The 15,337-nt window shown below is 42.2% G+C and overlaps 1 protein-coding gene across 1 annotated transcript in view; it reads left to right on the top strand.

Moving 5' to 3' along the window:
• LOC126177795 (locomotion-related protein Hikaru genki-like) overlaps positions 1–9,102 on the top strand; it is a 590,640-nt gene extending 581,538 nt beyond the window's left edge. The window contains exon 6 of the mRNA XM_049924482.1: positions 1,717–9,102. Within this exon, the coding sequence (XP_049780439.1) occupies positions 1,717–1,904 (188 nt within the window). The 3' untranslated portion in view covers positions 1,905–9,102. The remainder of the gene's footprint in view (positions 1–1,716) is intronic.
• Positions 9,103–15,337: the final 6,235 nt, after the last annotated feature.

Below are 15,337 nucleotides of genomic sequence, written 5' to 3'. Positions count from 1 at the left end.
TCTGGAATCTCAAAACAATCGGTGTTGAGAATGCTACATCAACATCTATTACACCCGTACCATATTTCTATGCACCAGGGATTGTATGGCGAGGACTTTGAACGTCGTGTACAGTTCTGCCACTGGGCACAAGAGAAATTACGGGACGATGACAAATTTTTTGCACGCGTTCTATATAGCGACGAAGCTTCATTCACCAACAGCGGTAACGTAAACCGGCATAATATGGACTATTGGGCAACGGAAAATCCACGATGGCTGCGACAAGTGGAACATCAGCGACCTTGTCGGGTTAATGTATGGTGCGGCATTGTGGGAGGAAGGATAATTGGCCCCCATTTTATCGATGGCAATCTAAATGGTGCAATGCATGCTTATTTCCTACGTAATGTTCAACCGATGTTACTACAAGATGTTTCACTGCATGACAGAATGGCGATGTACTTCCAACATCATGGATGTCCGGAACATAGCTCGCGTGTGGTTGAAGCGGTATTGATTAGCATATTTCACGACAGTTGGATTGGGCGTCGAAGCACCATACCATGACCCGCACGTTCACCGGATCTGACATCACCGCATTTCTTCCTGTGGGTAAAGTTGAAGGAATTTTGCTATCGTGATCCATCGACATCGCCCGACAACATGCGTCACACGCATTGTAAATGCATGTGCGAACATTACGGAAGGCGAACTACTCGCTGTTGAGAGGAATGTCATTACACGTATTGCCAAATGGATTGAGGTTGACGGACATCATTTTGAGCATTTATTGCATTAATGTGGTATTTACAGGTAATCACGCTGTAACTGCATGCGTTCTCAGAAATGATAAGTACACAAAGATAAATGTATCACACTGGAAGAACCGAACTAAAGTGTTCAAACGTACCTACGTTCTGTAGTTTCATTTAAAAAACCTACCTGTTACCAACCGTTCTTCAAAAATTGTGAGCAATGTATTTGTGACTATTACAGCGTCATCTATCACAAAGCGAAAAAAGTGGTCCAATTAAAACATTCATATTTATTTACGTACTACACGAATATGTAATAAAAAATGGGGGTTCCTATTTGAAAAAACGCAGTTGATATCCGTTTGACCTATGGCAGCGCCATGTAGCGGGCCAACCATAGCGCCATCTGGTTTCCCCCTTCAAGCTAGACAAGTTTCGTTCTTTATAGTTTTTTCGTTTGACGCTTATTTTGTGAGATATTTGGCCCTCTCACGATCAATGGACCGCCGTGTATACAGTTACAGAACATTCCAGTACAATGTTTCTCGACATTTGTGGATAGTTCTATAATGTGTTCGAACCGAATATAGAAATTAAAATTTTAGAGGTCAGGTGACTCTTGAACTTCGACCCTGCAGACAACAGTCTAATATCATAACCACTGCACGTCTGCACCTCGGGCACTGTACTTCTCACCTTCTTCCTCTACAATATTTTAGGGTTAGCGCCGCGCGGAGTGTCCGATTGGTTTGAGGCGCCATGTCACGGATTGCGCGGACCCTCCCTCCAGAAGTTCAAGTCCTGCCTCGGGCTTTGGTGTGTGTGTTGTTCTTAGCATGTTAGTTTAAGTAGTGTGTAAGTCTATGGACCGATGGCCTCCCTCAGGAATTCACGCACATTTGAACTTTTCTAGGATTAGCGTCGCGTATGAACTGAGAAACAACCAACCGAGTCCAGCCTACCCGTTTGCTTGTTGCAGGAGAGCCGCTGTCCCCGCACGAGACGTACCTGGGCGGCAGCTACGAGGACGGTGACCTGCGGCAGAGGGCGGTGGCGGGGGCGACGCCGAGGGCGCGCTCCCGGCGGAGGCGTGGCCACCCCCGGGGCCGGCGGAGGCGGCGACCCTGGCTCCACGATGGGCCATCGGCCGCCCGCTGGCGCGACTGAGAGCCAACAGGCAGGGGCGGCTCTCGCTCGCGGGGCCACAGGCGGACAGAGCGGCGATGTGCATCCCTGTGTTAACACGCCGTGCTGAGTACACCGCGGACAAGGCGGTACTGTGTGGTTGACGTTAATACGTGAAGGTAACCAGTAAGAACCCAGACGATATGAGAAACTGCTAACATCGCCATTTTGATGGTAAGTCCTGGAGACTACCAGAAAGTGATTACTCCACAACACATTTCACAAGCAATTACTACAGACATTAACGCACTAGAGATGTAAATTCGTCTCTTGATGTAAGAAGAATCCAACGGTGAACCGGCTCCATTTGGACAAGTTGCAGAACGTAAAACTGCGATTACTGCGTTGCACTCACCGCTTACTGCCCGAGTGTGGAGCTTGCTTTGACGTACTCCTCTAAGTTTGCAAAACCATACAATGAAATAGCATTTCCGAGTGATATAACATTTTTATTCACTTGTGAATACGTTAACGTAAGGTGTGTCTTCTCCTAGTTCAGAGAAAGTTTAATTTTTCGCTCTTTCTGTTTCTTTAAACGCATAAATCTTGTTTAGGAGTTTATGGTTTATAACTTATTCGTGTAGCACCAGTCGAAGTATCGCGTTCTTCTTCTGGTATTAAAGATTGCAAGAAGTGTACTTTCTATGCAAGTTAAATTTGTTCGTTACATAGGTTTAATATGTTCAGGATTCGGTCTCGCCTGTAGGGGAGTAACACATTGTTACTGTCCCTTACTCGCCGTAACTCCCCTCCCCCAATCGTGCCACAAATTCCTAAAATTTTAGTAACGCCAGTAATACATCAGTCAAAATTTTGTAATATGCTGCTTGTTTATAAAATAATTTTACAAACGTTTGGGCAGGCTCCCTAAATCAAGACAAGAAAACAGTATCAGAGCGCTTATTCACCTTTGAAACAGTGAGACTCATGTCTTCTGTTGAAGTGCTCATAGCCCCTGAGGTATGCATTTTGGAGCCCGTGTTGACTGGACACTATCTTCTTCTTTTTAGCCCGTGCTACCTCCTCCAAAAACATGAAAAGCAATGAACTACAGTAAAAGAAAGGTGTTTCACAACGTCTAAGATGAACAAGCGTTCATTTTTTTTAATGAACACACCGCCGTCATAAATTATGACCTATTTTGAGATTGATGCCGTGCAATATATGTTAATGACATAAAGTCAGTCACCTGAAAATGGCATAAAAGGCTGTGAAACATGAGTCGTAATGAAATAAACAACAATACAATCAAACTGCAGTGTGTTAATTTAAAAATTATTGTATGGCTGTTGCTCAGCAACATCAGAATCTATATAAGCCATCAGTATTTCTTAAGGTGTGCATTTGAGAGCTCATGTTTACTGCACACTGCTTTTCTGGTTTTGTTGTAAGGAACCAGCTCCGAAGATTGTAAAAGAATTTTGGAAACACCCTGTTTATAAGGGACAGGTATTTAAAATTGTTTTTGGAAATATATGGAAAACAACAAATCGTATTAAAAAAAAAAGGTTGCGATAAAAGCCGTTCGTTTTGAAGGAGGACATCCAGTGACACTAAACTCGAACTTCCTGGCCCACCCGCAGGTGCCAGGGAGCAACTTAAAATCTTAAACAGGATCCCACTATTTTATTGCGGATTCGTATTTTCCGGCGAAAGAAACCTGACTTTCTTCTTTAACATTTTATCGTTGCGTGGTAGATGGGCCTGTAGTCGACAAAATTTAAAACTGGGTGAAAACCTTTGAAGAATGATAATATCTCCAGAAATATACATCATATTAGGATAGCAGGAACTTAGAGAGACTGTTGTTTTAAAATATTTAATGAGAAACATGTTTTTGTAGCAAAGAACTTTATTCTCCAGATCATAATACATTACTTTCTCTGCATTGTTACTTTGTTTTTCGGATGATACTCAACTTACCTTAATCACTAGGAATCCTCCACTGAAAGGACGATTCAACTGACCACGATTCATCGTAGAAAAGTATCTATGATAAAATCATCAGAGTCTGCTAGAATTTGTTCCACCCAATTGCAAAAATTCAAATAGTTTTTACAGTCATATCCATGTGCAAGTAGTTATCAGTGCTACGATAAGTGATTTGGATGGAATTTGTGTTCGCGTAATTCCTGAAACCCATTTGATATGCCGACAGTTAATGTAGTTATTGCTGTAAAGCCGAATTCTTGTTAAAGATTTTAGAATAACTGCCATTCTATGCCCTTGAGCTCCTAACCTCAGGATACCGAGAGAGTGGTTAGCACAGTGGACTCGCATTCGGGAGGACGACGGTTCAATCCCACGTCCGGTCATCCTGGGTTAGATTTTCCATAATTTTCCTAAATCGCAAATGCCGGGATGGTTCCTTTGAAAGGGCTCGGCCGAATTCCTTCCCCATCTTTTCCGAATCCGATGGGACCGATGACCTCGTAATTTGGTCTCCTTCCCCAAATCAGCCCAACCATCCTAATCTGATGTGTATTTCTTGAGATGATAGCATTTTTCGACGGTCTTAGCATATTTTAATTTTTGTCGATTAGAGCGCTCTATATCTTGCAGCGATAAAAATGTTAAGCTAAAAAGTTATGAATTTTTCCCGGGAAATCCAAATCTGAAGTAAAAAACTGCGATTGCCATGTCAGATTTCGAAATGGACAATCCTCCCGCCACTTGTGGGTGGAACAGGGAGACAAGCTTTTTGTCATTGGATGTCTCCCTTCGAGACGAACAGCTTTTATTCCAACCGTTTTTCAATCGGATTCGTAGTTTTCCAGATATTTCCAAAAAGCAATTTCAAATGTCTCATCCTGTATACAGGGTGACGAGAACAATCTGAAGAGCTTGTAAGGGTGATGAAGTGTAGATTGTGCTGAGGAATAACTGATAAAGAAAAATCGAGACGCTGCCCCATTTCTGAGTTATTTGGTATTTAGTTTAGCCAATCAGGCCGTTGGGCCCGCAAATTCAACAGCCCGCGAGAGACGATGTCGCCAGAAGTGTTCTTCGTTTGATTTCCTAAAACCGAATAAGAGAACGATACAGACGTTGGACATGGGACGGTAGTAAGGATCGAACACGTAACAAAGGCTGAGTTGTCTGGTCCGCTATCACCTACTCTGTGGAAACAAAAAAATTTTTCAAATGGCTCTGAGCACTATGGGATTTAACACCTGAGGTTATCAGTCCCCTAGAACTTAGAACTACCTAAACCTAACTAACCTAAGGACCTCACACACATCCATGCCCGAGGCAGGATTCGAACCGACGACCGTAGCAGTCGTGCAGTTCCGGACTGAAGCGCCTAGAACCGCTCGGCCACCGCGGCCGGCTCTGTGGGGAAGACTGACACTAATTGTATCTGGCGGGCCACTTGGGTTTGCACTGGGCAGCGGCCTAATCGGCTAACTCCTATGCTAATTAACTTGGAAACGGCGCGATGTATCGAAATTTTTCTTAACAACAGCCTGAGAAGCTCTTCAGATTTTTTGACCGTCCTGTACCTTCACATCAGCAACATCAGTACTTAGGTCATCACTTTAGCATCATATCCAAAAAAGTCCAGTTCCGAGCAACACAATATTTCAAAAGTGTTCTTCCGAAATTTTGAGAAGAACGGGTGTCACGTCAGTAATTTAACAACTGTAATACTAACGAACTCTCACCGCTTTGACAGTCTCATGATTTACTCAATGTAAAATTTGTTTTCAGCATTTCACTTAGCACTACAGCTGGACAATGATTATATGAGTGTATAAATGAAGGGAATACACTTTATTTCAATATTTTTTCGCAGGTTTGGAAAGTCAGTCTTTGAGTTATATTTCTTTCTTAGCGGAGGGTGTTTCCCTTGCTATCTTACCTCATTCAACATTTGTCGTTTGTACGTTTTACTTGTAGACTTGGCAAAGATGTCGGGTTTGTTGGTGCTGGTAGGTACGGTCACTCTAGGTATATGCGCCCTTAGCTGACTAGAATTTCACGGGCAAGGTCGTAACAAAAAACACGTGGGCAGACCCTCGCATAAACAACTGAAAAGATACCTACATTAAATGTAATAAGGGAGATAATAATAGTGTTTTTCACTATTATGGCAGGCCAAGTATTTTTTATTGAATGGATCACCAAGTCACCGTAAACAAAGGCATGAACGTTCTACCAAACGTCCAGTTACAGGACAACAGATACTCACTCCTTGGTCACGGAGCCATTTGAGAAGGTCCCCACCCTTGGAAAATGCCTTTCCTCCCATATGTTGTTTCAACTTGCCGATAAGCTGTAGATCGCCTGCTGCAAGATCTGGACAGTGCGTCGGATCAGCAGCACCCACGTATGTTGTTCCGGGTGATGTCGAAACAGCATTTGCTCCATGTACCACTAGAAGCTCGAAGTGAATCTATGTGTAGATTAAACGTTTTGCCCACAAGACGCGTCCTGTCTCGCGTACTTTAATTTGCCGTGCCATTTCATGTCCACTCTGTGACGCACTTGTTATCCGTACCGTAGCATAACTGCGTCTGCAGGAAAGCTTGTCCGTGTACTCTTTTCCTGACAATGAGCCACACTTATTGCGCAGTGATCTCTGTGTGAGACGACACGACGACACTATTCTTTGAAGTCCTAACGTAGCTTCTAATTTACAAAGTTCCTTGCCATTTTGTAAACTCTTAGTTTTCATGCAAACTTTAGTCTCCAAGAATCAGCTGTGAAATTTGAAAACATGTATGTTCATACATATAAACACATTTTTTGAAATTTGTTTCGGGAGAGGGATTGTAACGGCAATGGAACCCCCTCCCCAAATTCCCAAACTGGATCCGCATTTACCCGCGTTATTCTGTGTAAAACAAACCATACAAATGACCTCATCAAGATATCAAAATGTGCAAAATCGTTTCTCATAGCAATCAACTTCTTCTCATTTGATTATCATTACAAGCTGGATGCTCACACACTAATGATCCCACCCGAATACTATTTCTCATCTGCTGACTACAAATGTCAGTGGGATTGTGTAATGAGTAGTAGAGTACCGTGAAAAAATAAGACAACCTGTGTACTGGCGTAAGCTTTGTACAGACATGTTTGAAACTCTTGGTACATGCTGTTTATCGCAGAGTGCCAATCTCTCAAACTTCCGGTATTTCGAATATACGGAAAGAAACATTACTATCTCAACCTCTTTAACATCTCGCGTGGTGTCCACGATGATCATGAATATTTTAGTTTCCTGTTTAGTCAAGATGAATTGGCATACATTGCTTGTGGTCTGACACACCCATCTCATTAATGAGATATAAAACGCAAAGCACAAACTTTCAGAAAATACATTAAACAGGAATTTTATTTTCAAATTTATGAATCCCAAACCTATTCCGTAAATAATATTACTACAGAGATGCACAGTCTCAGGTAAGAATGTGGGACGTCATTTTATAAATCCTTAATGATGATGTCCTCCTCGCCGTGTCCGGCGACAGCGACTCCGTCAGTCTTCTCTGTCCTTGTTGTGGTAGGCTCGGATGTGGCTCGCGAATCCGAATTTCGCTTTGAATATCCTGTTGCATGGAGCACAGTGAAGTTGACCAGCAGAGTTGTAAGTATCTGTGTAGGCAGGCTTGAGCTGAGATTTTCGGAGCTCTCTTTTAGCATCCAGGTTCATTAGACGCTTTTGCTCGAATTTTTCGATGCTCTTATGTACAGTTGATCGCCACTCCGATCGGCGCAATGCTAGCTCCTCCCAACGGTTGCTTGGGATGCCACAGGCTGCAAGGTGGCGTTTAATGGTGTCTTTATATCGCAGGTGTTGACCACCTTTCCTCCTCTTCCCGCACGAGAGCTGCGAGTAGAACATCTCAGTTGATGTTTCATTGTTAAAGCTTCAATACCAGCCAGTTTCACGCGGCGCAAAATCTCCGTGTTTGGGACACGGTCTTCCCATTTGATGCGCAGAATTGATCTCAGACATCGAACATGAAATTTATCTAGCTTCTTAATGTCAGCATTGTAACAGCACCAGGTTTCCGAGGCATAGAGTAAGGTGGATAATACTACTGCTTTGTAGACTGCAATTTTTGTTTGTAGTTTGAGATCATGTGATTTCCATACTCGGTCATTATGCTTACCGAAGGCTGAGGCTGCGCTGGCTATACGCGCTGCGATTTCCGTTGTCAAGCTGTTATCACATCTAATTTGGTTTCCCAGGTATTTGAACTTTGACACATTTTGCAAGGGTTTATTATTTATCTCAATACTGGAGTCATCTGCATTAAGACCTCTAAGTGGCTGTTTGAGAACTTGCGTCTTAGTGATGCTAATGGCTAAGCCAAATCTTCTGCAGGAGGCATTTAGCAGATTTATGTAAGTCTGAAGAGTTTCGCAAGAATTAGCCATCATGCATACATCATCCGCGTAGAGAATCTCTAAGATGGATAGTTTGGTTACGCGACTTTTTGTTCTGAGGCGAGAGATGTTGAAGACACTTTTGTCTGTCCTTGCTATAATTTACTAATCGCAAGTGTCAGAAGAAGTTTAATTTAAAAATGAGTGTATTTTGTAACTGAGTACTGTACTCTGTCCCTATTTTGAAATGTTAATTAAATCAAAAATTAAATGAAATAACGACGGAGAGACAGAGTATAAACAGCAAACAGTGGAAAAGACTCACATCGTGTGTGTACACAAAACTGCGACGAATATTTTTAATCGTGTTATTTTTTCATAATGCAGAAGGAAGTTAATCTCAATTTCCTTATATTTGACGTGCTATTTGCTACCGGACTAATAAACAGAATACTGTAAGCTTAAAAAATAAAGAGTTTCGCGTTATTAACTTAATTAAAATCGGTTATTTGCCACCTTTTATTTCAAAAAAGGCAGTTATCCCTCACACATCCGAACTGCATCTCTTGAAACTTTGACAAGCATTCTTAGCGCTTTTATGCTTATTAATTAACACATACCTAAAGAATTCCATCATTTCCATGGTATCAGCTATAAACCGTTTCTTCTGAACGTACAGGTATCTAATAGTTTGGTGACCAAAAAAATGAATGAAAAAATGAGCAATTTGAATATCACTTCAATATTTACATTTATGGTTGAATGAATAATCCTTAGGAATAATGTATTCCTCAAACACATCATTTATATGAAAAGCATTAAGGAAGTCAATAACAGCAAGCAATCTGGAATTTTTTGTTATGAAACAATAAATGTGCTAAAAGATCACGTAGATAACGTTTTATTTCCGTGGTACAGTATTATTTCACATTCATTACTTGAGTCAGTACGTACGTATGCACGTAGTTTTCTCTATTGTGTTAAGTATATATTGACCAGTGTGTGCAGTACAGCTACTCTAAATACAATGAACAAATAAAATCCTTTGGCAGACTTAAACTAACCTCATTTCCACATTACAAAGTGAATGTCTCAATATAAATATTAATTATGGTTTAGACAGTTCTATGAATTTGTCATTTCACTTACTGTGTAATAATAAACAGAACTTGGTTCTGTCGAAACTCAACATATAGGTGAACGTGTTACTAGATTGTCGATAATCGGAACGACTGTCAGTTCATTCGCAGTGTGCAACATGAACTGAAGATGGTTTCCTTTAACACAGGAATCAGTACTGGTTTCCTATGATATTGTTAAACATGTTCGTTTCAGTTTAGTGGGTACGTGACAACTGGTCTCGCTTATGGAATATGTGTCGACTGCTCTTAGTATATAAACGGAAACTTATGACACCAGAGTGGACATTTGTATAAAACAGAACTTCTTTAATCCTCCGCATGGATTTCTGCAGTTGTGTAAAGCTGCAACGACAATGAGTGAAAATGGTGAAAACTAAACATGGCAAACCACGTCTCATACTGCAAATTCTACAATGTCTACGATGTGAAATGGCTGTTATGTAAAGAGAATAACCTGTATGAATTAATGTATAGTTATAGTTTAATACAGAATTTTAGATATACTGATCAGTACTGCAGAAAGAATTGATGATATTTGTATGAACAGTAATCCTTTATGTAAAACGTATATTCTATTTGAAAATAAAAATACAAAGCTGAAAACTAAAGCACTTTATTTCCTGCATTGTGTGATTCTAGTTTTCTTCTGTGTGTGGCTCTTATGACTTACGTTTTAGTTACGTAAGATGATGGTTTCGATTTGTGATGTTGCATAAAATAAAAGGGGCAATAGTTTAGCTGTTTAAAGAACACCTAGCAAGGAACACTAAGTTCAGATTTCTTTGTACTCTGAACAACATATAATGTAGGTGCTTAATCGATTTTCATCCAGTGTAGAAACTATGGAATTGTTATAGAAAAAACATGAAACTTTTTTCAAAAAGAAATTGTGCCACCAATTCAAAGAATTGCATGGTCGAAAAAACTTAGTAACTGGGTGCATTTTTGCTTGAATTATGAAAAAGAAAGTAGTATATATAGGGTGGTGAAAAACAGTCTGATAAGGTTGTAATAGTGTTGCAAGGAAAGTTGGCCTGAGAAATAATCATTAAGAAAAAATTCCATACCTTGCACCATTTCAGAACTATTTGGCATTGAAGCTGGCTAACCTGGTCGTTGCACTGCAAATTCAAGCACTTACACGTGCTAAAATGTGGTAATGCGCTGGCATCTGTCAGTCTGTGAATCACCATTTGTAGAAATGTTCATTACCAGTTAAAATCAGCCTTTTCCGGATGTTATGCATTCAAGCTACGTGAGCAAAGGCTACTTTTGTTGTGTTTGAAGGAACCAATCAGAAGAACAAGTTTGACGACAATGTCTCTGGGAGGCTGCTTGAATTTGTGCACACAACGATCCTATTGCCTAACTTCAATGCTAAATAACTCGGAAATGGCGCAATGCAACGATTTTTTTAACAATTACTTCTCAGCACAGTCACTCCTGAAACATCGTTACAAACTTTACAAACTGCTGCTAACCACGCTTTATACACTCCTGGAAATGGAAAAAAGAACACATTGACACCGGTGTGTCAGACCCACCATACTTGCTCCGGACACTGCGAGAGGGCTGTACAAGCAATGATCACACGCACGGCACAGCGGACACACCAGGAACCGCGGTGTTGGCCGTCGAATGGCGCTAGCTGCGCAGCATTTGTGCACCGCCGCCGTCAGTGTCAGCCAGTTTGCCGTGGCATACGGAGCTCCATCGCAGTCTTTAACACTGGTAGCATGCCGCGACAGCGTGGACGTGAACCGTATGTGCAGTTGACGGACTTTGAGCGAGGGCGTATAGTGGGCATGCGGGAGGCCGGGTGGACGTACCGCCGAATTGCTCAACACGTGGGGCGTGAGGTCTCCACAGTACATCGATGTTGTCGCCAGTGGTCGACGGAAGGTGCACGTGCCCGTCGACCAGGGACCGGACCGCAGCGACGCACGGATGCACGCCAAGACCGTAGGATCCTACGCAGTGCCGTAGGGGACCGCACCGCCACTTCCCAGCAAATTAGGGACACTGTTGCTCCTGGGGTATCGGCGAGGACCATTCGCAACCGTCTCCATGAAGCTGGGCTACGGTCCCGCACACCGTTAGGCCGTCTTCCGCTCACGCCTCAACATCGTGCAGCCCGCCTCCAGTGGTGTCGCGACAGGCGTGAATGGAGGGACGAATGGAGACGTGTCGTCTTCAGCGATGAGAGTCGCTTCTGCCTTGGTGCCAATGATGGTCGTATGCGTGTTTGGCGCCGTGCAGGTGAGCGCCACAATCAGCACTGCATACGACCGAGGCACACAGGGCCAACACCCGGCATCATGGTGTGGGGAGCGATCTCCTACACTGGCCGTACACCACTGGTGATCGTCGAGGGGACACTGAATAGTGCACGGTACATCCAAACCGTCATCGAACCCATCGTTCTACCATTCCTAGACCGGCAAGGGAACTTGCAGTTCCAACAGGACAATGCACGTCCGCATGTATCCCGTGCCACCCAACGTGCTCTAGAAAGTGTAAGTCAACTACCCTGGCCAGCAAGATCTCCGGATCTGTCCCCCATTGAGCATGTTTGGGACTGGATGAAGCGTCGTCTCACGCGGTCTGCACGTCCAGCACGAACGCTGGTCCAACTGAGGCGCCAGGTGGAAATGGCATGGCAAGCCGTTCCACAGGACTACATCCAGCATCTCTACGATCGTCTCCATGGGAGAATAGCAGCCTGCATTGCTGCGAAAGGTGGATATACACTGTACTAGTGCCGACATTGTGCATGCTCTGTTGCCTGTGTCTATGTGCCTGTGGTTCTGTCAGTGTGATCATGTGATGTATCTGACCCCAGGAATGTGTCAATAAAGTTTCCCCTTCCTGGGACAATGAATTCACGGTGTTCTTATTTCAATTTCCAGGAGTGTATAAAGAGTGATTCAGCTGCCCATATCAGTGAGTTTATGCAGCCTGCAAAGCTTTTAAATACCACAAACAACAATATCATCTCTCGCTCGCTATATAGAAACTATTAGTCCAACAAGAAAAAAATGTACAGGACTTATTTGTGGGAAATATAATGTAGTTAAACTTCGTACTGGATTTCATTTTCCCTAGAGGCTGTAGTTTTTGAATTATTCGAGTGATTTCAAACGTGTTTTTCTTTAATAATTTGAAAAGAAAAGGCCTCTGGTAGAAACGTACCCTATTACACAATTTAACCACACTAAATTTGCTGTACAAAAGCCCTGTTCATTTTTTTCTATATGAGTAATAGTTGGTGCATAGCGATCGAGAGAATATGAAAACTCCGTATGTGGTTTCTGGAGGCGATGCAGACTGTATGACGCTCGTCGGTAGGAGCAGATGACTCAAACTGCATATTCCTTACAATATACAGCAGCTGCTAATGAGTATAAAGAGAGTATTTATTATACCCTCGCAGGAGAGTTTGGACGATAATCACATTTTTGCGATTCTAGGAGCCAGTCGATGAATAGAAATAAGGTGTAAATAAAAATATACCAAAAGATGCAATGTATCATAGCGTACAATCCTGTAACGCCTTGCCATGGTGACTACTGCAAATAGTTAGTTTCAACTTAGACTGTAGTTGAAAAAGTGGATGATTTGCTTGGAAACCTACAACTGCTGTCTTTTCAATGCTGGTACGTAATGAATTGTACTCAATCCTTCCAAGCTTGCAGGACACATAAGTAAGTAAGTAATATCACTATGTTTTAATTATGTGCTTACATTTCTACGACTAAAAATCACACTATTTTCACCATAGACGAGCTCCACACATTACAAAATATAAAGTGTCTTTATATAACTACCATCTGATTATGAGCCTACAGTGACAACTTAATATGTAACAAAATATGAAGTGCCTTTAAAAACCCACCATCTGAAGGTGAGACTGTCGTGGATGAAACGTTTGCCAATGGGCATATAAGTTTCACCAATGTCATAAAGCGATCGCCTGCAGTTTCCATAGAAATTATCTGCTACGAAAATGAACCTTTGTCTAAGATCAGAGCACAGTCTTTCAGATCTACTACAGGGTGTTTTGAAAGGTCATACCGGTTTTAAGGCGTTGTAGCATTTATTACGTTCAACTTACAGTTGTAAATAATACAGCAAATGAAAGAGCAACTCAAACAGTTTTGTTTGTATATCTGTGCGCAATGGGAAGAGTATGGAATGACAAAGAGTGACTGAAAAATCTGTCGAACGAGTGCGAGTCTTTCACGTTTAACCCCAAGAAACATCCCCACGGAAAGTTTGTGAGCCTTTCTCTTTCGGTGAATCACCTGTAATTGATCTTTCATATCTTGATGTGCTACAGTATCGCCCATGCCTCAATGAGAAGATGCTGAACAACACATTTTTATTTGGGAGCAAGACGGTGCTCCGCCTCACAGGCATAACACAGTACGCGACTGGTTAAACGACATTGTATCCGACCGGTGGATTGGGTCAAGGGGCCAGTTAACACAGCATTTTATGCATGACCTCCACGTTCACACACGATCTGACGCGATCATGTGTTTATGTCTCCGATACCAGCGGATATATCCGACTTTAGAAACAGTGTTATTGCAACAGTTACTCCTGACACACTGATGAAGGTTTCGGAACAACTCGCCTATCGACTAGATGTGTGATCAGTGTCCACATTGAATAATTGCAAGAAAAACTGTTTCTGTTTATCTTTCATTTGGTGTAATATTCATAACTGTAAGGTGAATGTAATATATGCCACAAAGCCTTAAAACCCGTGTATTCATTTTGAAACACCCTGTAGTTAGCGTTGTGTTAACATGCAGGTTGCCAACAACACTATCCTTCTGTCACAGCTAGTTTGCTTCCTACTGTGGTGATGATCCCTCTCTCTCTCTCTCTCTCTCTCTCTCTCTCTCTCTCTCTCTCTCTCTCTCACTCTCTAGCGCTCAGCGTAGACTATGGAGTAGAAAGAAACATGAGAACCATTTTGGGATCAGGCTGTGAATCGAAGCACAGGTAATAGGGAAGGGATGACTTTTTTACACAACAAAAGTATGGAAGGTGCAACTGTTTTTAAAGATTAAAAAAAACTAGTACTAGTTCCGTTACTGGAAAGGAAGCTACCGAAATATTCGAATACAACAACAGATAGTACAAAGAAAATGGACTGTCACTGAATTTCGATAAGGCTAAGTACATACCGCTCAGCACTCCACACAGAACGCCACGAGCTAAAAAGATAAGTTTCTCAAACAATAAAGAACAAGAAGCAGAAAGTGTTGCATATCTAGGACTACAGGTAGATCAGAACCTCATCAGGAAAACCCTTTGCCTGGAAATAATAAAAGGCCGTGGCTCACCTTTCAAGTATGTATGATTACTGCTTTAGGTAGTTTAAAAATAAAGGACCTTATTTATTCTTCATATTCCCGTTCACTAATGGATTGGGAATCATCTTCTGAGGAAATCCCAGTTACAGGGATCGTAATGTCAGGGTAAAGAAAGTTGATTCTAACTAGGTATTTCGACTACTATTTCACAAATCATACACAGTGTATCCCAGTTCGGTTTTGAACTACTTGTGTGAAATTCCTAACAGCAATGCTCTTTAGTGGTGATCCGCAGCGTTGCTACCCTCTACGTTACAGCAACAACAGTGTAGAAGGCCACTGTAGAAGCTAGCAGCGGTGCAGTAGGCGTTGTAGTCGCGAATGTAACAGTAAGTGTCTGACACTTATCGGAAAACAGCAGTGGAGGAGCGAGTTGACATCGAGTTTTGTGTTAATTTTGTGTTTTTGGACTATAAATCGTCTAATTAGACCCGAATAGCGAGAGAAAGTATCTTGGTCGCTCCTCCACGACAATGCCCCAGCCCACAAAGCAAAGATCGTGCGAGAGGTTTTGGTCAGCAAACGAATCACAGTCCTGCATCAC

Source organism: Schistocerca cancellata, chromosome 1, assembly GCF_023864275.1.
Source record: "Schistocerca cancellata isolate TAMUIC-IGC-003103 chromosome 1, iqSchCanc2.1, whole genome shotgun sequence".
Lineage (NCBI taxonomy): Eukaryota > Metazoa > Arthropoda > Insecta > Orthoptera > Acrididae > Schistocerca > Schistocerca cancellata.
This window is presented reverse-complemented; position numbering and strand designations above follow the sequence as displayed.